This window comes from Pyxicephalus adspersus, chromosome 3 (assembly GCF_032062135.1).
Source record: "Pyxicephalus adspersus chromosome 3, UCB_Pads_2.0, whole genome shotgun sequence".
In the NCBI taxonomy this organism is placed as follows: Eukaryota; Metazoa; Chordata; class Amphibia; order Anura; family Pyxicephalidae; genus Pyxicephalus; species Pyxicephalus adspersus.
Window position 1 is genome coordinate 13063724 of NC_092860.1, and position 23904 is coordinate 13087627.

The 23904-nt window shown below is 40.0% G+C and overlaps 1 protein-coding gene across 2 annotated transcripts in view; it reads right to left on the reverse strand.

Annotated features, from left to right (window-relative positions):
* Positions 1–23378, reverse strand: part of LOC140325670 (rho GTPase-activating protein 39-like) — an 86279-nt gene extending 62901 nt beyond the window's left edge. The window contains exon 1 of one of the 2 annotated variants that reach the window (XM_072403632.1): positions 23206–23378. In XM_072403632.1, the coding sequence (XP_072259733.1) occupies positions 23206–23216 (11 nt within the window). In that variant the 5' untranslated portion in view covers positions 23217–23378. The remainder of the gene's footprint in view (positions 1–23205) is intronic. The other variant, XM_072403631.1, reaches the window with a different exon arrangement.
* Between the last annotated feature and the right edge of the window lie 526 nt (positions 23379–23904).

The window sequence follows — 23904 nt, forward strand, 5'->3', positions numbered from 1 at the left end:
ATTGAACCTAATGAAAATGCACAATATTAATATTCATTAGGAGCGTGTTCATTGGGTTCTATCCAAAATACACCCTGAAAAACATGAATAGAGATGCACTGTGCATGGTGGAGCACTGCAAGGTTTAGGTGAAGGATGGTAAAAGTGGAACTAAACCTATGCAAAATATAAGCTTGTGAGTAGAGGAGACAATCAAGATAGCGAAAGATCTGGAACCCGGAGGAGGGCTGGGTGAAGATGGCAGCACCGACGATGGAGGACAGATGAGTTCATTTTAAAAAATTAGATTGGCAGGTAAGTTTATCTTATTGTAGAAGGGGCATCGCCTGTTCTTTCTGCAATAAAGGACCTACCTGGGTGCACTTTTCATTTGTGTGCGTGTCTTTATTTCCATTTTAGGAGCTCATTTAATGTGCATATCCTGACTTTTAATGCAACATGGAAAAAAAATAAGTTTGCATTTAAAAAGAGTACCTAAACTCAACATTTTTACTTTACTTAGAAGGGGAAAGAGATGCAGATTTCATGCATGCGCAGTGAGACCGTCTCTCTCTTTTTTTCCTTCATAGTGGCTGCGTCACCCAATCATACACCTGCGCAGTGCGAGATCTGGTGACACAGCAAGAAGACCGGATGATGGCGCCCGTCGCTTCCTCTGCGCTAGGACGAAGAGAAATCCCAGGATGGCGCGCCCCGGATTGCAAGAAGGACCAACGCCTTTGAGGAATCTGCGGAATTAAAGGTGTGATTTTTTTTGTTTTTAGTTTATTTCTTGTTTAAGCAAACATAGGTGTAAACCGGTTCATAATTTTAAATTATCAAAAAAAAAAAAAAAAAAATACTTATACGAGTTTAAAGCAGATTTGTTCCAATAAAAGAAGTAGCAGCCATCAAAATACTATTACTTCATGCTGTTTAAGAAAATTTGTAAAAGACTGAAATATCTACAGGCACGATATTACAATTATATGCGCTAACCTCACGTCAATGTCAAATTAGACAGCTCTGTGGTCTATTATTTTAAGAAATATTTTATGTGGTTAGTTTCTGGTCAAAATTTGTGAAGCGGGCCAAAGAAAACGTACAAAAAATGATACGTAAAGTACAACGCCATCATCTGGATCTCGCCTCAGTGAAGAATAAAAATACCGAGATGTAGAATTCTGGCTTTATTAAAATCTTTGTAGGAACAGCCATATGTAAAAATATTATGATATGCTGGTTTTAGATGTGGGATTAGATGTTCATTTAGCATTGCAAAGCATTTAACGCTTAAACCATCTGGCAGGGGTGTTCAAAGGATTTATTACTTTTTAGTCTATTTCTGTATGGAGGTCTTTAACTCTTCGTTACATGATCCTGCTAAATGAACAGTTCTGCATTGTTTAATAATAATGAGGCTTCAACATCTGCCGCCAATAAACCTAACTGTCAATGTGTTATAAAACATCGGGAAGTTTAGAGTTCTCTACAGGCTGGATAAGGGAAGGCTTCAGGGCTGTTTTTTTAGAAAAATTGGCAGTGCAAAAAAGAAATTGTAGGTGGGTGGCATTGTATTTTATCGTGACCTATCCCTTCAGTAACCATGCTTACTGTGTCGGGTGGTGCGCCCACCTAAAAGGGTCTGGGGTGAAACCCTGAATTGGTATAACAAATATTATTTGTATGTTAGAATACATACACACGTTAGATGATTCTCATCTGGTTATTCAGGGCTGGTATCGGACGGCAATCTGAGTTGTGCGGCACTTGTTCGATGCCATTCATAGATCCGTCCTGGCAGATCCACGAATGATCGCAATGGAAGTCAAGAAGAGAGAGCACTGCGGGGTTCCACCAGCTCGTCCCCCCCCATCGCTTGTACATTCATCGTTTAGTCTTTAATCATTGAAAAGGATTGTGAAAGATCCTTTCTAACGATAAAAATCTAACGAGTGTGTACGTGGCCTAAGGCATTTCGCCATTTAAAGGGATCCAGACAGAAAAAAATGAAATGTACACACCAGGAAAAGACTAATTACTTATCTCCCCTGCTGCCCATGGCATTAAAATGGTATGCCATCCATAGGTAATCCTAAATTCTATTTTGTTGGGAGACTCCTGCCATGGAGAATCATGTCATATCTGTGTTTTTTAATGACATTAAGATTGGCAAAAGGAGGTCAACACTGTAAAAGTAGGAGTTAGCATCTAGGTGACCATTCATTTGCCAAAGAACTGTGTATTAAAAAAATTATTTTTTTTCTTCTTTTAGAAATAATGGTTTTCATTGGCGCGGTTACTCTCTTCCTGCCTCTTGAAAGCCACTTATGATCTACATACACCAGCAGCAGTTGCATATCATCGCTTATGGTGGTCTTCTGAATGGTTACAATGGTGGAACAACCTACAGAAATGGCCAGCCACCTATTGGCTATACCTGAAGCCCCTAGGACAGAGCGGCAATGCAAGAGTATAGTTTGGAGACAAGAAAAAAAAAAAAAAGCAGTCACTCTAGAACAAAGTTCGGCAAACTCAGGCCTTTAGGCCAGATACGGCCTGGCCGGTAGATTGTCCCGGCCTAACACCCCCTGGCGGATCCGGCCTAATGCCAGCCTGGATTAGGCCAGAACAAACTACCGCCAGGGCTCTGGAGCCACATGCGGCTCCTGAGCCTCCGTGATGTGGCTTCCTTCACTATTTACGGCGGCCGCCGTTAACACTTACGCCACCGCGGTAAATAGGGAACGCCCCCTGAAGGGAAATCTATCTCCTCCGCAATGCATACGGAAAAGAGGGATTTCCTTTCAGGGGGTGGTGTTCCTAGTGGGTGGGCAGAAACATTAGGGCAGAGTCTGGCCTAGTGGGCTCTTGCCCACCCCATAAATGGCCTAGTGGCTGAACAAGTTTGCGGACCTCTGCTCTAGAACATACCTGGACATCGCTGTGGTTTCTTAACCAGGGTTCCATGGAACCATAGGCTTCCCGTGGAGGTTGCTAGGGGTTTCTTGAGCAATTTGTCCCTCTCAGGTCAGTTTAACTAACACCAATGATCTTTTTTGGCTGTTTGTAAGAACGGCAGCAATGTAAGAGGAATTCTTCCCACTGACCACCACACTAAGGTGGGATATAGTAATTATAGAAGCGGTTCCCTAAAGACCTGAAAGTTTTTTTTTTTTTTAAGGGTTCCCCATGTTGAAAAGGTTGTTCAAAGTAGGAGGGAAGCAAAGCTTTATGCAAAAGTAAGTACTTACACACACAATATAGAACTGACCATACTTCAAGGAATCCATTTGCCCTGGAAAATGCAGAGGACTCCTTTAATAAGGAGTCACTTTGTAAGCAAATGGTGAGCTACATTTGTAAAGCAAATGGAAGGAATCAAATTGCAGTTGTGCACTGCACAGGCATTTGGAGCTCCCCGTAGTAAAGAATACGAGGGGCCTTCCATGTTGTGATTTGATTTAGACATCATGGGTAGGGAAAAAACTCAAGATTTATGGCTGCAGCATAACAGACTGCATGTGGCATTACCTTCACTCAGCTCTATGAAGAATATGCAAACAGACAATAATCGGCACTAGGATTCCATTGCTGAAACAACTTTATCCATCAATCATTCTGGTGCCCATTCAGGTTTTAGACTTTGGGTTACGTTACAGTTAGGAACATTTTAGGCTGAGCCAAGCTAAATTTTAATTAAAATTCTCCAAGAAAGTGCAGGCCCTGTGATTGAGAAAGCCTCTGGGCCTTTGTCAACCGCAATTTCTGGCATTTGACAGCTGTATGGTAGGGGGTGGGGATATATTTTGACTTTGGCAATTGCCTGAATGACATTTTTATGAAAGTTTTAACATACTTGCATTATGATATAAGTACTGACCTTTGGAGCACCAAGCAATTTTTGTGTGATTTTGATTTGCACTTGAACTTGCATTTGAACTACCAAAAGTCCAGTGTGGCCCCAAAGAGCAGGTTCATAATACCCCTGGCTCAAATTAAGGGAATTAAATGATATCATGCAACCCTAAAGATAACCAAAGCTCATTCAGAGACTAACAAGACTGCCAGGGAAAGAGTTTTAATTATACAGGGAGAGGGAATGCAAATTGAAAAAATACACGTTAGACTTTAGGCATCCTTGTTTGGTTAAAAATTTCTGTGTATTATAAACAAACATTAACAGAATGACTTTCTCCCCTTTTCCCTTATGGTGAGGCTTCGCACCACTTGCCAGATTTACATAGCTTGGGGATCTCAGCGCTTGCATTTAGTTATGATGTATTCTCATCCTGGCAAACTGGTCACTTTGCAGAAAACTGCTCCAAGACTTTGGACAACACAGCCAAAAATCTGTCTAGAAACAAGAACTCGGCTGGAATCCTTGCATTAGAAGCCGGCTGCTGTCTAAGAAAGACCAGACGCCAAGAACACAACCTTTTCCATCACAAGCCCAGCAAGAACCAAATCTACTGGCAGGAAAGAGTCCCTGTCGTAATGAGATGGATTCAGTAGGTTAAAGGTTGAGCCCCATGTGTCTGGACGGAAAACTACTTCTTCTAAAGAGCTGCCATCAGCAGTAATTGCAGAATTTCCCTAAATCCATCTGCACATTGTGAGCATTTTCCTGTTTTCACTTATTTTAACCACTTCCTGGCCAGCAGTACAATAATCTACGGCCCGTTCCATCAACTGATCAGGAAGCATCAACCTGTGGTCCGGGCCAAACTGCTTCTGTGCAGCAGTTATGGAGATCAGGAACAAGATGTCAAGGATAATAAAAGGTGAAATATGAGCCACAGTAAATGTATATGTCAAGAGTCACAAAAGCAAATGCAAGGCCAGGGGGCTCTTAAAAATAAATGTACCCCAAGCAGATTTGTCAGATATTACTCTGCAAGAATGCCGACCCAACTTCTATACACAGGGAACCATTACCAGAAGAAGTCCAAACTATAGCAAATATGCAAGTATCACAATCCTAATAAACTTTTAACTTAAGCAGCCATGGTTAGGTCATTTGCAGATTTTGTATACTTTGTGATGTTGCTTCAGATGGAAACAGGCTGCATTTTGTACATTTAGCACAAGATAGCAAATTTTCATGTAGAATGTAAACTTATGCTGGCTGCAAGTAGTAATGAAAAAATATTTGTGTTCAAACTTTCATATTCATCTTTCATTTTTTTGCCACTAATGTATTAAAAGAAAACAAAGACTTATGTAGGCATACTCAAGAATAGACTCTCCCTCCCACCTCTAATATATATTTGGGACTGCGATGCTCAATATGGATTAATCTGCAATTGTAGTTTGCTCCAATATGGGTGCATTCTTCAGTTTAAACCCCCAGGGTCTATTCATAGTATGTCAGGTTGAAAAAAAGACATAAATCTATCAAGTTCAACCACTAGTAAAATAAACATATCCCAGATATAAAACCCTATAAGACATAGTTGGTCCTGAGGAAGGCAAAAAAAATTGGTACAATTTGCTTCAACAGGGGAAAAAAATTCCTTCCTGATTCCATGAGGCAATGGGATGTTCCCTGGATCAACAGCCACTGTTATTTTTACTTTAAAGCCTTAATACCCAGTTATATTCTGTACTTCTAGAAATCATCCAGCTTTTTCTTAAAGCAATCTATAGTAGTTGCTGAAACTACTTCCTGAGGGAGCCTATTCCACATTTTCACACCTTACAGTGAAGAATCCCTTCCTTATCCGGAGAATAAACTTCTTTTCCTCCAGACGCAAAGAATGCCCTCTTGTTCTTTGTAATGGTCTCAAAGTGAATAATTGGGAAGAGAGTTCTCTATATGGACCATTTATATATTTATACAGGGTGATCATATCCCCCCTCATATGTCTCTTCTCAAGGGAGAATAGATTCAGTTCAGCTAATCTCTCCTCATAGCTGAGCTCCTCCATTCCTTTTATTAGTTTAGTTGCCCTTCTCTGCACTCCCTCCAATTCCACAATGTCCTTTTTGTGAACTGGTGCCCAATCCTGGACTGCATATTCCAGATGTGATCTGACCAAAGCACGTCTTTACATTGGGGTGTCATTAACACAGAATGCGTAACCCCTATAGCCAGCATGTGTATATAGTACCCCATAGTTGGTTTTAATAGGGCCCAGGAGCTCAATATGAACCAATGCGCCCATGTTGAAAGGTATGGAAAAGTTGTCTTTCCTAGATTACTTTGCACCTGAATATGTCAGCAAAAGCTCCTTTGATCAAGACAAGGTTGCATTTATTATGAAAAAATAATTATTAGCACAACATTTACCAAAGGGATAAAATTTCATTTTTAATAGGTAGTTGTGGCCCCCAGAAGATATAATGCCACCCCTTAAATAAATTGCGCTCAGTCTGGCACACGGTTTCCTATGAAATAGAGAAGTTTGCAGAAATAAAATAGTTCCTGGTTTATATTATAATGGATGCAAGGAGTTAAATCGGTGTTCACAGTACTTTGCTAACCAAAACAGGGTGCAGACAGGGAACAGGGATCAGGAAGAGGAATGTCTGTTCTTTGCTAAACATGACATTCTGTATGCAAATGGACATTTATACATGCACATATCTGGGCTTATTGAAAAAGCAGCACTATGGAACATGAATTATTAAAGAAATCCAAAAACTATCTAACGCTTAAGAGAGAAAATCCACAAATGTTTTACACTTTTTCTGGAATCCTTGTGGGCACATCCAGCAGGGTTTTCAAAATGAAGGACGTCTCTTGCTAGGCATTGACTTCAGCTGTAGAACACAATAGCAGCAATAATACTTCCTAGGCTGCAGTGGGAATTTATTTTATGATTGGTGAACACATGCCTGGGCTGGTGATAAAAGAGGGGTCTTTGTTTTGCACAATCACAGGCTTAAGTGTTACCAGAGTGTTTGGATACCAACAATCAGAGCATTCCATGTAAGTGAAAATCTGGGTTTAACAAATATTGTTTAGATACAAGAGGCATGTGTATTCTTCCTTGAATAATCCATTATAAAACAACTCATACAGGAAACTCCTGCAGAAAGGAAAAGTGTTATACGACTCTTGCTTTTAATTGTTGTGCAGGGTCAGTGGTCTTGGATCTGCCCCCTTGCAGCCTTCTGTTGGCAGCCTGTAGTTGGCGCTCTGCTCTATGCACACCACCACTACTTTTACAAGGCCGTATCTAGCTTTGCAAAGACATTTGTTGTACACAAACTTGAATTATATTCTCTTTTCACTGTGTGAGCAGCTGTAAAGCAGAATAGGATTTCTGTGTCTAAAAGCAGAGACTGCAGACTTTGTTTTACAAGAACAAGTTCCATGGTGGTCATCCTTATCCACTGTACAAGTTAGCAGGTTATGTTTCTGGTTATATCTGGATGTGCTGGATAAACTATTCACTATATTGTGAGCAAATATGATGATGGCCCCCCAGAACCTGCACCACCAATGACTACTCTGCAACAGCAGCTCTTAGATTTCGGTCTGGACTGGCTCCCTCTGAAAATCCCTTGCTCGGCAAGTCTGTCACCCTGGAAGATCTACTTCAACCTCCCATGATGTTAATACATTGCCGGTGGCACAGTGCTTATCCATCGCATTACAAGGTATGAAAATAGGATCAACTAATATTGGAAAAGAAATGAGCTACGAATGTTCCTCCGTAGGCCATCTGTACATGATTGTACCTAATGCTCCCTATTACAAAATGTCAAGCTGGGATTAAAAATAAATAAATTAAAAAGCCACAAATAGCCCAATTTCCTTTCTTTTACTCCGAGCTTTAGGCTTCTCTCCAGCCAGAAGACAAATCGGAGAGAGAGACCCTGGGAACGGCTCCAACACATTCGAAGGTCGTATCCTGTGCCAGGAACGCGCATTTTACAAACATCTCAACGGACAGCGTCCCTCTCTCCTCTACTTTGTTTAGAAAATGTTTTCGGAAGAACGTTAAAAGGCAAGAGCGACTTGCCGATAGAGTGACTACTCCAGATACTTAAAGTAATACAAAGCTACAGGACAAGGTGGATTATTTCTGCTATAATAAACACATGGAGGGGCTGAATTAGATGCAGGAAAAAAAATAACATTTAACGCTATGAGGTCTATTTATAAAGACATTCACCAAATCATTCGCTGGTTGAGAATTTATTACTGCGGGTTCAACACATGGACCTGGAAGGTTCTCTACCAGTAAATGAATATCAGATATATTGTTTTCTAGGGTGACAAAGCTCTCTATGGAGAAGTGGTATTGTCACCCTAGGATAGGGTTAGGAGTATGATTATCTCCCTCACCCCTATAGCATAGTGAGGTAGATGTTCTGCAGTCCTAATATTATTCCTGATAATCTTGTTTGAGATATTCTTACAGTTTGGATCTCTGGTAGGATCACCAGGATTTTGTAAAAACTTGAAATTGTATATTTAATAGACTCAAAAAACAAATAATTGCTAGCATTTCATACACCTAATAAATTATGTTTCTCCTGGCTAGTGTTGCCTTAATATGCATTGGTTGAAATCAACTCCAATACGCAGCAATGCGCCATAACTGGTCTTCACTGCACAGAGTGTTGTATTATTGCGCATTGTGTACAGAGGGCCTAAAGGTGTTTGGGCAAATTACAAGTAATATTTAGTAGACCTTAGCAATTCTATTTCTAAGTTTTGCCTTCTAAAACTGCCCCAAGAAATCCATCGAGTTCCTATTTTTCTATATTAGTGGACAACGGAGTGCCACTGCAATGCACTAAAAGTCCCAGCTGTGTAGCCAGCCCTACCAAATAATCTACTGGCATAGTACAGAGCACCAACCTTTTATATTATGAGGATGATGAGAGGGTAGAGATGCTCTGTAGTCCACAGTTAGAAATAGAAAATGCACAATGGAAATGGGCAACTGCATGGGATTTCAGTGCAGTAAGGGCACAATGTTGTCAGCTCAACTAATAATGTACATTTCTGGCAGAATCACCAAATATCTTTCTGTACTTGTAACAGATAGAATACATAAGGTGTAAATTAGGTACAGTGTACTACTCCCCAGCCCCTCTTAGCAAGTGCACCACCCAGCACTTTTCAGCATCCACCCGGCTGTTTCTGAGTGGTTACTAATGAGTTGGGTCACAATTCAGGGGCTTCCACATACCAACAATTTCTTCCCACCCAGCTTAAAAAAAATTTCCGGGTTGAGCACTGATGTATATAGAATATGGTGTATAGTAGGTATGTATATAGAATATGGTAAACATTAAACCTCCCTGGCAGTCCGATTAGTGCATGGAAATACATTGCATGGAAATTTGTTGTTTTATATCGTAGGTTCTTGTAGGTAATTCTTAGGAATAACTCACTGAAATCTGTCTAAACCAGGGTCTAGTTCAAACGATTTTCAGCTCACGAAAGTATGTCCAGCAAAGGTAACAAGAAGATAAATAATAAGTATTACACGTCAAAACAAACATCTTGAAATTGAGTCAGGTAAGTATATACGGTAGATCAATATAGTGATCATAGGGATGTATGAGCAAGCCGAAGAGAACGAGGAAGAGGGATCCAGAGAGTTTAAATTTCCCGCCAGATCATGCACCGCCGCATGCTCACGCGTCCCATTGATCATGCCAGGGACGCAAGGCCCGGGGACACAGATGCCAGGCGGGCATCGTCAGAGAACGCCACAGGCTCGTGGGGACCAGGTAAGTCTTTTTGACAATGCCAACCCGAGTATGGCTTGGGGTTACCGCTTTTGCAACTGAAAATTAACCTCGAGCCACACTTAGGAATACCACCCGGGAGGTAAAAGAATATAAAAGATAAGTAAGTTTATACAGTAGAATATACAGTGGGTAGTTATATAGAAAAAAGGAGTATACAATGTAAGTTTATGAAATACAGTATACAGTAGTTTTATAAAGATTTAGGTGTATAGGGCAAGTATATAGAAGCAGGTGTACAAAAGTTAGTATGGGAAAAGATACAACATCAGAAAGACTACTTTAAAAGCACATGCATTGAGTTTTGTAGAGCTTGCTTGTTTGAATAAGGACCATAGTCTTCCTATAATTAATAAGAATTAAGCTTTTAATTCAGTCTTAGTCTTCAGACCGTAAAAAATGCAATACACATTGCAAACCCCTCCTCCACCTAGTAGATTACACACATAATTGCCCTCAACACACTGCTAATAAGATGAGATTTCGGCAACACCCTTTCCAATACCTAAATAAGCTCATCGGCTTTATTGGGATCTTATGCCACCACACTGCTTACATAACAAAAACCTAGAATAAGAATTGTGAACAGAACTGGGTGAACAAATCATGTAAGCTTTTATTTTTAGTACACACACTTCAAACCTATTATCATTTATAAAAACAATGAAAAATAAACATATTTGTAAAAAATATCCACAATTTTTATTTTCTACAGTAAGGAAGTGCTAAATCTTCTGCCAGGATTTAGGAGATTTTTTTCACTTCTGGTCTTGTAGGTAAGAAAATGTCACCAATGTGAGAAACTCCTTGTCCGTCACCAGAATAATGCTCCATATCTGATGATATTCTGTGTTTATTTTCTAGTGAGAACAGAATAATATAGATTTTTTTTTTATCATTTTTATTGCCAGTGACAATGGCCATTAGGATTAGATCCTACAATAGGTTTCCAATTTCCCACCATTCTAAGGCTGGGTACACATACACATAAGGCTGGGTACGCAATAATTGTCATTCGAAAGGATCGTTCACAACTGGATGGTGCATGAACGAGCGCTGTACATACGGTGCCATTTAGCTCTATGGTGATAGAGGGCCGCTCCATCGTTCTCCCGATACGCTCTCTCCCCTTCACTTTCATTATGATCGTTGCAGTGAAAATGCATTGAAGTACAGGAGAAGTGGGCTTCATGCGGTGTTTTGGACAGTTGGAGATAATATAATTTTGTTAGTGCCATTAAGTTGACTGCCGGCACAGGAGCACCATAAAGCTGAACTAAAGTTCCAAGAATCCATGATCAGTCAGGTTATTATTGCAGCAAGGGACAGGCAATGTACCTTTTGCAATAATCCGATCTACGTGCCTGATCGCTCTGGGTATCTGGCAAAAAGCTGGGTTGCACATGTGCAAGATCAGCTTTGGTACCAAGATACCAGGCAGTTCTGGCTTCCCCTGCATGAGTCGGGAATGAGTTAAGTCATCCCAGTTCGGCCAATCAAGATCACCAAATATTGTCTACAGGAAGAGAAGAAAGTCAAAGATGGAGGAACCCTGCAGGGGAATGGGAGCAGGTAGGTATTGCAGGTTTTATTCTGCTTTAAAGAAAAAAAAAAAAAGTTAAAACTATTCAATGCATACTCCTTGATATTGCCCAATCGCACCCATACTCAGTGAATGATAATCTACTCATTCACTAATCCACTTGACGTGTGTAATAAATGATGACCGCTGATAAGCAGCTGATCAAACGCCCTTCACTGACCACTGAAATCTGGTTATGTTGTAGTTTGTCGTCATTGAGGACCAGTTATATGAATGTGTTCATCTGAAACATTGTATGGTGAACAATCCCCAGCAGGACTGTACAGGTCGTAAGAAAATGGAAGAGTTAGGACATTTTGTGGTTTTAGTTACTGGAGTGTGGTACGTCGTACATGAACGGACGATCACACGCCCAATGAAGTCTATACAGCTGGTGAATGGATCATCCATCTGAACACAACGAATAGTCAGATACGTATGACAAAGGCTTCCCCAACACTAATCTATTTTGAAGGGCAACCCCAACAATACATTGCACCCATGGAGAAGAATTATATGCTCCTGTTTTGATAAAGATCAATCCATTTCCTATGTTTATTTGCAGTCCCGCTGTTCTTCTAACCGTCTTTGAACTTGGAATGAAGAAGGTGAATACACACACAGCTGGAGTGACAAAAAAAACTTGAATCTTTTAGTATAGGACTGTATTTATCTCAAGATTATCTGCCATAAGGAAATAATGTTCTCAACAAGAAAGTACAGGACGAGAGAGGTGTATTCTATAGACAAGACCCAACATGTTACCGAGCCACAAAGCCGCAGGAATTCACTACGAGGCACACTGCTCTTCACTCTTTTATTCCTGTAGATGTTTACTATGGACTGCGTGAACCGAGTTTTGTACATCCCATCAATCTCTCATTCATATCCTTTATATTCAAGAATGTGAATTCGATTGGTTGCTAAAGGAAATCATACTGGTTCAATCACATATAATGAAAATGGAGCTGTGGCAATGCCCACAAGTGATGGTGATCCTCCATGATTGAAAGAGCGGAAAGCCAATCCATAAAAACTGGTGGGCTAGATAGGGATGGGGTGAAAAGTAGTAAGGGTTTTAAGAGACCAAAGAAGATGGGAAGGCAAGTTTGAAAAAGATGAGTACTCTTAATGGGTATAAAGTAGGAGCAAGCCGAATAGGACGAGGAAGACCAATCCAGAGAGTCGGGGCAGCTCTAGAAAAGTCTTGCAGTCCTACATAGGAGAAGGTTATAAGTGAATAATATTAATAATTACAACAACTGGAGATCCCACCTCTGCCCTAATATAGACATTCCTCATGCCTCATTTTGCAGCAAAAATTCAAAAAGAACAGTCAAAAGCACTCTTTGTGATATTTGTAGGTAGACAGTGGAGAGCATAAAAGCTACAAGAAGCCAGACCAAACCCCCTGACTTCTACCTAGATATAAAAAATTGGTGAACTGACCCCTAAGTGATTAATATAAACACCTCAGTCAGTGTCCACTTAATTACTTCCTCCGGCCGCTAACAGAATACAATGTGTTTGTCGACCTGTTTTTAATTATTTGTACATTTGGGCAAGTTAAAGCTCATGTTTCCTTTTAAATCACTTCTGTGAATCTCTCCTTCAGGCAAAGTCTGAGAAAAAAAAATTCTAAGACTAAAACCAGATGACCCTTCTAGACAGGTTTGACTGGACCCTGAACACAACTCCACTTCAACGTCTTCTATTCCCATTGCTCTGTAGATGTGTGTACGTGTAGATAATACTAGGTTACGGGAGGACCTGTAGGGCACTCAAGTGCAAAACAAAGACCAGGATCCATTTATCAAAACATGAACAAAGGAAAGGCGTTTCATAGCTGCCAAATATATTTAAGAATATCTTATTTAAGGAAGCGTTAGGCCCCTGCAGACCTTAAGGGGTCAAGTTACAAATGTTCCCCTAAAACGTTTCACATTGGATTCAATTAGAAACGAGAAAGCCAATTCACACATTTTCTAATTGAAAATTGGGTAAAATTTTGGTGAATCATTGGGGAAAACATTTATAAATATAGTGGTGCAGTATTTTGCAACTTAATACCTCAACGGGAAAATACAATTACATGCAACAAGCGTTTTGCCCAATGCTATATCCTAATACAGGGGTCGGCAAACGTTTTGGACTACTAGGCCATTTCAGGAGGTCAAGAAGGCACACTAGGCCAGAAGAAACAAGGTGTCCAAGGAAAGGTTTTTTCCAACCGTGACTGCAAGAGAGCAGCCTCAGTCTTTCGCTCATCCGCGGTGTAGTCTCTGTAGATGAGGACATGCTTGGCCCCTTAAGATTTGACCGCTTGAAAGTGCTGTTGGTGTCGTTGCACACTAAACACAGGGCTTTGTTGCCTCTTGGATGAAGAATAATTCATCAGTCCATTCGGCGTTGAAGACAAAAAGTTCAAGGTCAACCTTCCGGAGACTGGTAGCTACACGTTGCTTCTGCTCTTTAGGCATTGTATTTGGGGTTACTGTGCGGGATATCAATGATATCGCAGGAACTCACGATAACGCAACAATTCAATTAGGCCGGATCAACAATAAATAACTAGGGGGGCGTTAGGCTGGACTGGAATACTGGCTAGACCGTATCGGGCCTAAAGGCTGGAGTTTCCCTACCTCTGTCCTAAAACATAGGTCTGAAGGGCACTTCAAGCAAAGCCACAGGATTACTTTAATATCCTCTTAACCAAAAGAAAATGATTCATTTTCACTGTTTTTTAGCCTCCAGAACCAAAATCTCAGTACTTCCAGTTTCGGAAGACAACATGTCTCACTCACCTTTCTCTCAGATGACAGTTCTTGTGCTTTGTGATTGGTTAAGCTTTTTTACCTGGGGACACACTATTCAGCCATGTGCAAGTTCCAACTACAACATTGACCCTGGCCAGGGATTACTTCAAGCAGTGAAGAAGTAAAGGAAATGTATGTACTGCTGAGGATGGGATTTCACTAATAACTTTGCATGATCAGGTAGGTCAATATTGCAGAAAAGGACAGCCAATGTCCCTTCTGCAATAATGTGACTTACCTGCCTATACTCTCTAGGTTTCTTCCATCAAGGCTAAGTTAAGCATGCACAGCCACCAATTACAATCAAAGTAGTCTTAGATGGTCTGTAGGAGAGGAAGTAAAAAAAAAAATAAAAAAAATAAAAAAAAAAATAAATACATAAATGGCGGTGCCGAGTTGTACAGATTTAGTTCTGCTTTTAATGCTGTGCAGGGCCAAAGTACAGATTCTTTATAGTTCTCCTGGTACCCATAGACCACAGAGACACCCACAATCTTATCCTAAAGTTTCATCAGTTGGATGCCATTAAACTCATTTCAGATGGGCAAAAAAGCAGCTTGCAACATTTCAATTGCTAAACACATGTTTGAACTAAAATTTCACACCAGATCACCAAAAACAGACAATACAAAAAACTGCAACTAACTTGTAGATGCAAACCGGAGCTCAAACATAAAGGTTTAAATATGTTTTCTGGGTAAAACAGGTACCCCAGGTATATAGGTAGAGCCCTCACGTCACCCAAGATGCTAATGTAAATACCGATTACAATAAAATACTTGTGCCTGAGGAATAATAAATGGCGACAGGAGGGAGTCAGAATGCTCTGACTTTCAGGAAGAAGTCAGTACTGAAGGCTTCAGAGGTAAAGGTAAATGTGTGCACGGACCATCATAATCAGTTCAAAAATGCAAAATATCTAAATCTCTTTCATGGGTATAGTTCCTCATTTCATTTCCTTAATGATCTACATTATAATATACAGGTACACATTGCATTCTACCTAACAGGAACATGATATTTCTACGTACAGAGGTTTACAGCCCTGATTATTATTACAGGGGGATCCAAAACAAGGCAGAACTATCTGAAATCATTATTTAATTATAGGCAGTGCTCAACCCAGGCCTATTTTTAAGCCAGGTGTTAATAAATTGTAGGTGGGTGGCAGCCCTGTATTGTGACCCAACTCCTAAGTAATACCTAAAAAACAGCCGGGCGGTGCACCTAGCTAAAAGGGGCCGGGGAGAACACTGGAGGAGGGGGGGGGGGGGGGGTAGTCCTCACTGATACATTTGCATTCCATGCGAGTTCAAAAATACACAAAGTGTCCTTAAGAATGCAGTGAGTTTGTCATTATTATTAATCCAATTAAGTTTTGATTTTAGCACAGATATGGTGATATCGGGAGAGTTCCAGCTTTTCACCAAATCAATTTTAAAAAGGGGCTGTGAAGAAAAAATGCAAATAAAATGTGTTGGTGCTGGCAGAAACTTTGTCAGCTGATAACTTACTGCTCTTTCTGCATATACTTCACATTACATTAATCCCAGCTATCTCTGAGGACTACAGAACTCCTACCCTCTATTGGGGAATAGGAGGTTTCTGACTCTTTTCCTTCAATTTAAAAAGGTAGGTAGAAAAAAATAGAAACATATAAAGAAAAATAAACATAGCAATCATATCTGCAAACTGGTAAACAGTAATGGAATAATTTTTGTTCTTGTGTTTAGATATTCTTTAAATTCCTCATAAGGTTTTGTAAACATTACACTGTAAGGCCGGCCAAACAAATGCGACTTTATAAGAATGTCACCTTTAGATGTTTACATAGGCAAAGCATTGGGTGCTATCTGTGTCAGGCTATCATTTGGATGTGGTCAGTATTATACTTCTGCTGTACCAGCAAGTTCCTGAATATTTTATTACTACATTAACTATAAAGAAAACAATAAAATATAGCACTCCACAAACAATTAGCACAGAGGCATTTTATTGCCAAAGTGATAGGTTGGGGAGATGGTGGTTTATAGAGGACACTATGAGCAAACTGTGATGTTAAGCTATGGACTGTCAGACAACAGCATCCACTTAGAAGCAAGCATGTAAAAGCAAACACACGACATCCTGCTAGTTGGGGACCTCTGGATAGGAAAATACAATATTTTACCACCTAGTTATTATATCGGTGAGCATAATGCATGCAAAGTGCCATTGAAGACTTGGTTTTGTAAAAAGTGTATATTGTTAGGCTTTCATCACCCTACCTACGTATTGAATGATCTGCAAGAAGCGTGCAAATAAGTTAAGCTTACGAACGACTAACAAATTTGCACAATTATTTTGAATGATCATATTGTGCACCAATAATGTACACACGCTAGATACATTTAAATGATGCAGGAAGTGACATGTAAAGGAGAAAGTGTACTGCAGAACCATCCACGATCACTGAACGACCGTACACATTATAGATAGCGAATGATCGTCGTCATTCGTTTCCAGCGACAATCCTCGTTCCATCAGCATCGTTGTGCACTTTTTATGTTAACGATTATCGGATGAAAGGTTGTTAGTCGTTCGTTTTTAACGATAATTATTGCACGTGTGTACGCAGCTTTAGACTTTCGATCCTACATGTTTGATCCAGGTCGGTGATCCAAGTCATCAACAATAGCAGCACCTCTATTTATGTTCTTTTTAAAAGGGAACCTATGTTTTACCCATACAGATCACAGCAACAGGTTATGTTCATACTGGTTGTAAGGTTGCAATGCGTTTACAGCTTCCTCATGCCACGGAACCGCTACTATGCGGCATCTACCAATGGCAGCACCATAGGGAATGAATAGGGGCGGCAGTGAGCGGTAAAATTAAACGTGCAGACATTCACGTGTCACAGAAAGGCTAGCATGGTGCTAGCAGCACGGAGTCTTGCAGGATCTCTTGGTCTCAAAGCAGATTTGAACCTTTCCTTGGAGCAGCCATTCTCACCCAGGGTTCCATAGAACCCTAAGGTTCCTCCAAAGGTTCTAGGGGTTCCTTGAGAAATATGTGCCTCTCAGATCAGTTTCAATTAAACCAATTACTTTTTTGTATATACAAAAAATACTTATAGTACTTGAAAGATGTCCTTTGCACTCTGAACTGTGATGGCCAAACGACCCTTATTTATCTGAACAAATGTTGGTATTGCCCTTAACAACAAGCCATTTAACCCCTTTCACTCTCAGATATGTCAGCCATTCCTATGTAGAACACTTCTTCCCCCTTACACCAGAAGAGTTAATGTCCCTGGAGTTTGCGCAGCTGGTCCATTTGTCAAAAGTTGTCATTTTGTCAGCAAATGTTCCAGGGTTTCCTGGGCTTACAAAAACATTTGTGAAAGCTACTAGATAACTTGCACCTTTTTTAACACATACTGGTAAATTGAAAATATTTCTGGTACGGGATCAAGTCTAAAAAGCTAATTAAAAACTGTGACATAGGTTTATAAAAATCTAGATCACAATCAGGTAATGACAATAGTTTCTGGTGAAGTCATCACCCGGATGAATTATTTACTGTTACTTCATTAACTGCTGGCCTGCTACAAACAAACAGATAATATTACAAAAAGCCACAAGTAAGGAAACAGATACCAAAAAAGTTATTATGGTCAAAGTAATGATATATTGATAATGCAAAGGGGGAAGTTTAGGTACAAAAAGACGTCATCCTAGAGTTCATCTTAAAAACAAGTTGTGCTAAAACTTCTTTTTTTCTGGCATTACATTGGGTTATGTGGTCAGTTCAGAAAATCATTGTTGCAGATCACTTTTTTTTTTCTTTGCAAAGAGAAGCTCCAACATGAACAGGATGTAACCATGCTTTCTGATGGCTTGAGCGACTTGTCGGCCATATTTGTCTGTCATGTGTTTTCCCTCAGGAGCCAACAAAGATTAGCTTTACAGTAAAAGGACGGTCTGCAGGAAACAGGAAGTATGGTAGTTGTGAGTTTTTAAAAAAAGGGCCCCATGTGTCGAATAACACAATGAGCATTTTGTGCTTGTTTTATGAAGACAACCAGAACGCAACAAAATGGCATTTTTTATTTATCACTTGTGGCATCAATGGAACAATATATATATATATATATATATATATATATATATATATATATATATATATAATAACTTTAGCTGGTTGCTATAGTCAAACACACACAGTATTAGTGCTCATATATATTAAGTACTATGTCCTATAATGTGATAAATCAAATAAATCAAGACAAAATCAGCCACAACTGACGGGATGCTTCCGCAGCTCAGCATGATGGAGACAACCTTAAGCTAGGTACACACTTCCAATAATTATCCTTAGAAAAGGAACGATCAACGATTATGCACGGTTATATTTGAACAATTGTATTGTGCACAATTCTGTACATGCTGTAACACTACGATCGTTCAAATATGATCCACCAATAACGTACACATACAATTGTTTGAACGATGCAAGAAGTGACATGTAAAGGAGAAAGTGTATTGCAAAAACATGCATGATCACTGAACCACTGTATACATGATAGATAGCGAACGATCATCGGCCAATCAGATCCGCTGTGCCGGTCGTTCATTTCCAACGACAATCACTTTTTTGAGGTTTGTTAAATTTCCTATATGTACTGATTTTCAATGTGTATCTATCAATTTCAATATTATTGTTTTTATTATTAAAAAGGATTTACATAGCGCCAACATATTAAGCAGGGCTGTACATTAAATAGGTGTTGCAGATGACAGACAGATACAGACAGTGACACAGGAGGACAGGACCCTGCCCAGAAGAGCTTACAATCTATATGTACATCTAATCTATGTAGACCATCCATGTCCCAGCTTTACCTCTGAGGAAGCCAATGCAGGCGAAATGCATCAGGTGATAGAGATAGATACAGTTATACTTTCAGTAGTTGCCTATGTATAGCACGGAAACCCTGTCTCCATGAAACAATGGGTTTGAGAATGACCATATTTATATTGAACTGTTTTATTATATTAATTATGTATGAATAAATACTATGAATACATAAATATAGTTCATAGCCATTAAACCCCTTCTTCTTGCTTTGTTAACCTCATACATTTAAAACTCATTGTGTAGCTATCACTATATGAACCTACACTAATGAGAGAGATATAGGTATATCTTTATAAATATTTAAGGTCAGCATGACATCAAAAGCACCCACACAAACTAGGAAGATACCCTCTGTCCTCATCAAAAAAGTCAATGGGTAAATAGGTCAAAGAATGGACACAGAATTTATTACCATAGCCTTTTTCTGATTACCTGGAAGCCAGGTGACTTGTAATGGTTCACCTATGCCATCCCCCTGCCATTGACACCATGAGCCGGACCCTATGTACGAAGGCTTATCCACGAGGATTGTAGACAAAAGCAGGCCGCTATTACTAGAATGGTGTCCCCTTTGCATCTGATAACTGTATACTTTATGAGTTTATAACAATAGGAAAACATATTAACACACTTTGTTGGGATACCAAAGTCACTAAAGCTGCATACACACGTGGAATAACTGTCGTTGGAAAGCATCTTTCACAATCCTTTCCGACGACTAAGGACCGCACGAAGCATGAACGAGTGTTGTACATACAGCGCCGTTCTGCTCAATGGAGAGGGGAGGGGGAAAATGATGGAGTGGCACCCTGCTGCGCAGTCTCCCTCTTCGTTTTCATTTCGACCGTTCGTCGTCCATGGATCTGCCAGGACGGTCGTTCAGACGATGGACGACGGGCTACGGGGTACACACGCCAGATTCTTGTCTGATATCGTCCCTAAACCGATTATCGGACGAGAACCATTGGATGTGTCTACCCAGCCTAAGGCAAGCTTTGCCTCTAAAAGATTATTAGAAATCGGCCCGCCATTGTGTGAGAAAATGTCCACTGGGATATCAAAACTTGCAGGAGTGCCTATCTCCTGGGCATCCTCCGGCTCTTCCTGCCAACCTGACAATACCATAGATTGTGAGCTCCTTTGAGGGACAGTTAGTAACAACTATGGACTGTGCTGTGTTTTATGTCTGCACTATACAAATACTATATATTAGTAATATTAGAATTCTATGGATCTATATGGAGGTCAACGGAAGAAACCAAAGTATGACCAAAGTACTATGAACATACTCGTCAGTAATGCCCAATAACTTTACATTTTGGATTGAAGAGAGAAAAGTTGACACTTATAACTAACAATTACTTTTTAAAGCTTAGGATAAAGCAAAGAAGGGTCAGATCCATTGACACTGATCCAAAACACTTGTCCCACCAGAGGACAGATTGGGGAAAGGTCAGAGCCGAGGACAGTTGTCACCGGCACACACGTCCCCGGTGCTCCCCTTCAACTAATTAACATATAATTATAAACCAGTCACCGGGATGACTAGCAGGCAAACACCGAACATTAAAAACCTGACCTCATTTCTTACCCTTAACTGCTATGGCCACATCTAGACCCGGAGCTTCACCCTAACCCGTCCATTCATTTTGGGACCATCCAAAAAATAAAATCAGACCGTCAATAACAAAACGCAGAACAGTGGTTAAAAGATTACTTCTAAAAGGAAAGCGTGATGGTCTAATTAGGGACTAAAAGAACTTAATCCAAGTCTGTCTAACAACGTACAATGGTCAGCCTCAGAATTCTGGCTGTTGCTCACTTAACACTCCCCATCATTTAATCAGTTTTGCAGCTGCCGTTTCTACACAGATGAAATTAAAATCCCATATGTAGGATTCAATGCTAAAAGCTGTTATGCGGCAATCAACACCCCCCTTTCCAAAAAAAAAAAAAAACCTGTCATGACCCATCAGCCTCAAGGTAGATGTTCCAAAACAGTGTGTGGATAGAGGAGGGCTGGTGACACCATTTATGAGCTGTACAAGCTCAATGTATAATCATCAACTCAATGCAACCTATAATTTGGTAATGTCAGCGTAGCCTATAATTCACAAGCAAAGAGTATATTAAGCATATCTAATAAGGACTGCAACTTTATCCAATTAAAAAGCACCACAAACACGCACACACTATACCATTCTTTAAATACTTTTGTTCATAGGGCAGCACGGTGGCTCAGTGGTTAGCACTCTGGCCTTTGCAGAGCTGGGTCCCAGGTTTGAATCCCAGCCAGGACAATATCTGCATGGAGTTTGCAGGTTCTCCCTGTGTTTGCGTGGGTTTCCTCCAACATTCCAAAAACATGCAGTTGGGTTAATTGGCTTCCCCCAAAATTGGCCTTAGACTGTAATAAAAGACTTATGACTATTATAGGGAAATTAGATTGTGAGCTCCTTTGAGGGACAGCTAGTGACACGACTGTGGACTTTGTACAGCGCTGCATATTATGTCCGCGCTTTATAATTACTGTGTAATAATAATAGCTACAACTACTATCATGAACCTTACTTACTGTGTCTAAGCCAAATGCAAGTCAGACACAACTGTTGCATCAGATATCAGCACACAACAGAAAAGAAAATAGAGCTGTTGCCCATAGCAACCTAAATTTGTGTTCGTGTGAAAGGTGAAGCCAATGTTATAGACTTCTGCAACAGTTTGCCCAAATCGGCCCAGCCAAACCTGATTGGATATATTTGGTTTCCGCAAGACTATAATTATTATTATTATTAGGATTTTTTTAGCCAACATAATATGCAGCACTGTACATTAATTAGGGGTTGCAAATGACTGACAGATACAGACAGTGACACAGGAAGAGGAGAGGACCCTGCCCCGAAGAGCTTACAATCTAGTTAGAGTATCCTAAAAACATGCATTTAGGTTAATTGTCTTTCTCCCAAAAATTGACCTCTGACTACATTAATGACATATGACTATTGTAGGGACATTAGATTGTGAGCTCCTTTGAAGGACAGCTAGTGATATGATTATGGACTTCATACAGCACTGCGTAATATGTCGGTTGTATATAAATGCTGAGTGATAATGATTATCTGTAATCCTCTGTTTTGTGAACGATCTTGCATCTGCAGTCAGTAGGGTGCTCTGATGAAGTCTGTAAACAATTATTTCATTGCTAAAAGTACAGTATCATGGATTGATATACCAATGTGTGTAGGTAGCTTTGATCTATCACAATTATGGACTTTGTACAGCGCTGCGTAATATGATGGCGCTATATAAATACTGTGTAATAATAAAGACTAGTGCAGTTACCTGGAGTAACAAGGTCACAAAAACGTACGTATAGCATCAGATTCCATAATTACATGAAAAAAATCATCATGAAAATTAAACCACAGGACACATTCAGTTTTGCCCTAAAAGCTGCAAAATCTAAAAACTTCAAGGCTTTTCAAACTCCAATCTCATCCAATAAGGGAGCCTATTTATGTCCCTATGTACAGTGCACTGGGGTGCATAGTAGCAGCACCAAATGCAGTGTTGAAGTGTGAACAGCCCCATTGCTGAACACAGGCAAGCATTTGAATGCATTTTCCTGTAGAGGTGTGAACAGGCTCTTTAGTGATTGCCAAGAGCAGGAAAAAAAGTTTCCTTTTTTTGTAATAATAAATACCCTAAGAACCTCAATAGTGCATAAACCAATCACTCCATTTTTGTCAAAGACATTGCAGCACTACTTTTGCTGCTATAAGCATAAACCCCACATATGTTTTTGTTTGCCATTCATTATTCCAATTTTTGTTTTTTTTAAACATGTTAAATATTTGCAAAGTTCTGATTCTAAACAAATACAATCCTCCAATTCTTTACAACACACATGGCTTGTTTCTTACACAACAGTATAAAACCAACTACCCTAATAACACATGGATGTGTGGTCTGCAACCAATTCCACAGGAGACCTTGGGGAGTTCGGTTAGGATTAAAAGTTGAGTAAAAGTTTTGGGCAGTGCACTGGATCTAGTTTGTACAAAAACAGCCCTCCATGTACAACTGTGGAGGACAGAAGTGCTGGTAACACAATCCCCTGTAGTGCTTGGTCACACTTGTGAAACTTCAAGCAAACTATCAGCTGTACAGTCCAAACCCAAAAACCAACTGATTCCAGCCCAGTCTTACCTCTCAGCCATTTTCAGTGTCTCCCCCTCACATGGTCCACAAAATAAAGTCTTCAAAAACAATCAAAATCAAGCAAAAGTCCTCCAAGACCTGTGGATTGCCCAGATCCTTAGAATCAGTAGTGATCCCTTAGCAATGATATGAGCAAGTGAGATAGCAAATTCCCCCTCCCTCCTGCCTGTGAGTCAGGCTCTCCCTTCCCAGGCAGGATGTGTAATCCGATTCCACTCCCAGTATATCCTCCCCCATCTACTGGTGTGTGGAGCTGGGACATGCATTATTACCCTGTACAAAGGAGGGGAGGAGGGGGGACTTTAACCCATTTCATGCCACCAGCTCACTTCCAGCAAAGTAGGGGTTAAAGGAAAGTCCCATGCAAACGTCATGAGCATTAAATCCTTTTTTCTGCAAACTTCCCTTCCAAAAAAACTTGCAAGTTTCTGTTTTATCACATGATTTATTTCAGATTTATCACATATCTCATGGTAAAAAGACTGCAATATAACCTGTGTGCAGAAAACAATTTCTGGGTATTGCCAAAAAAATAAAAAGACATTTCAAAAATGATTTTCCTTTGCAGGGCACTAATCATGTCATTAATCATGCAAAAGTTGGGGCAGAATATTACAAAAGTTTTAGAAAGTTGGAGAAAAGGAAGGGTGGTAATTTATGGCAAAGATTGTTGCGTTTGTACATCAT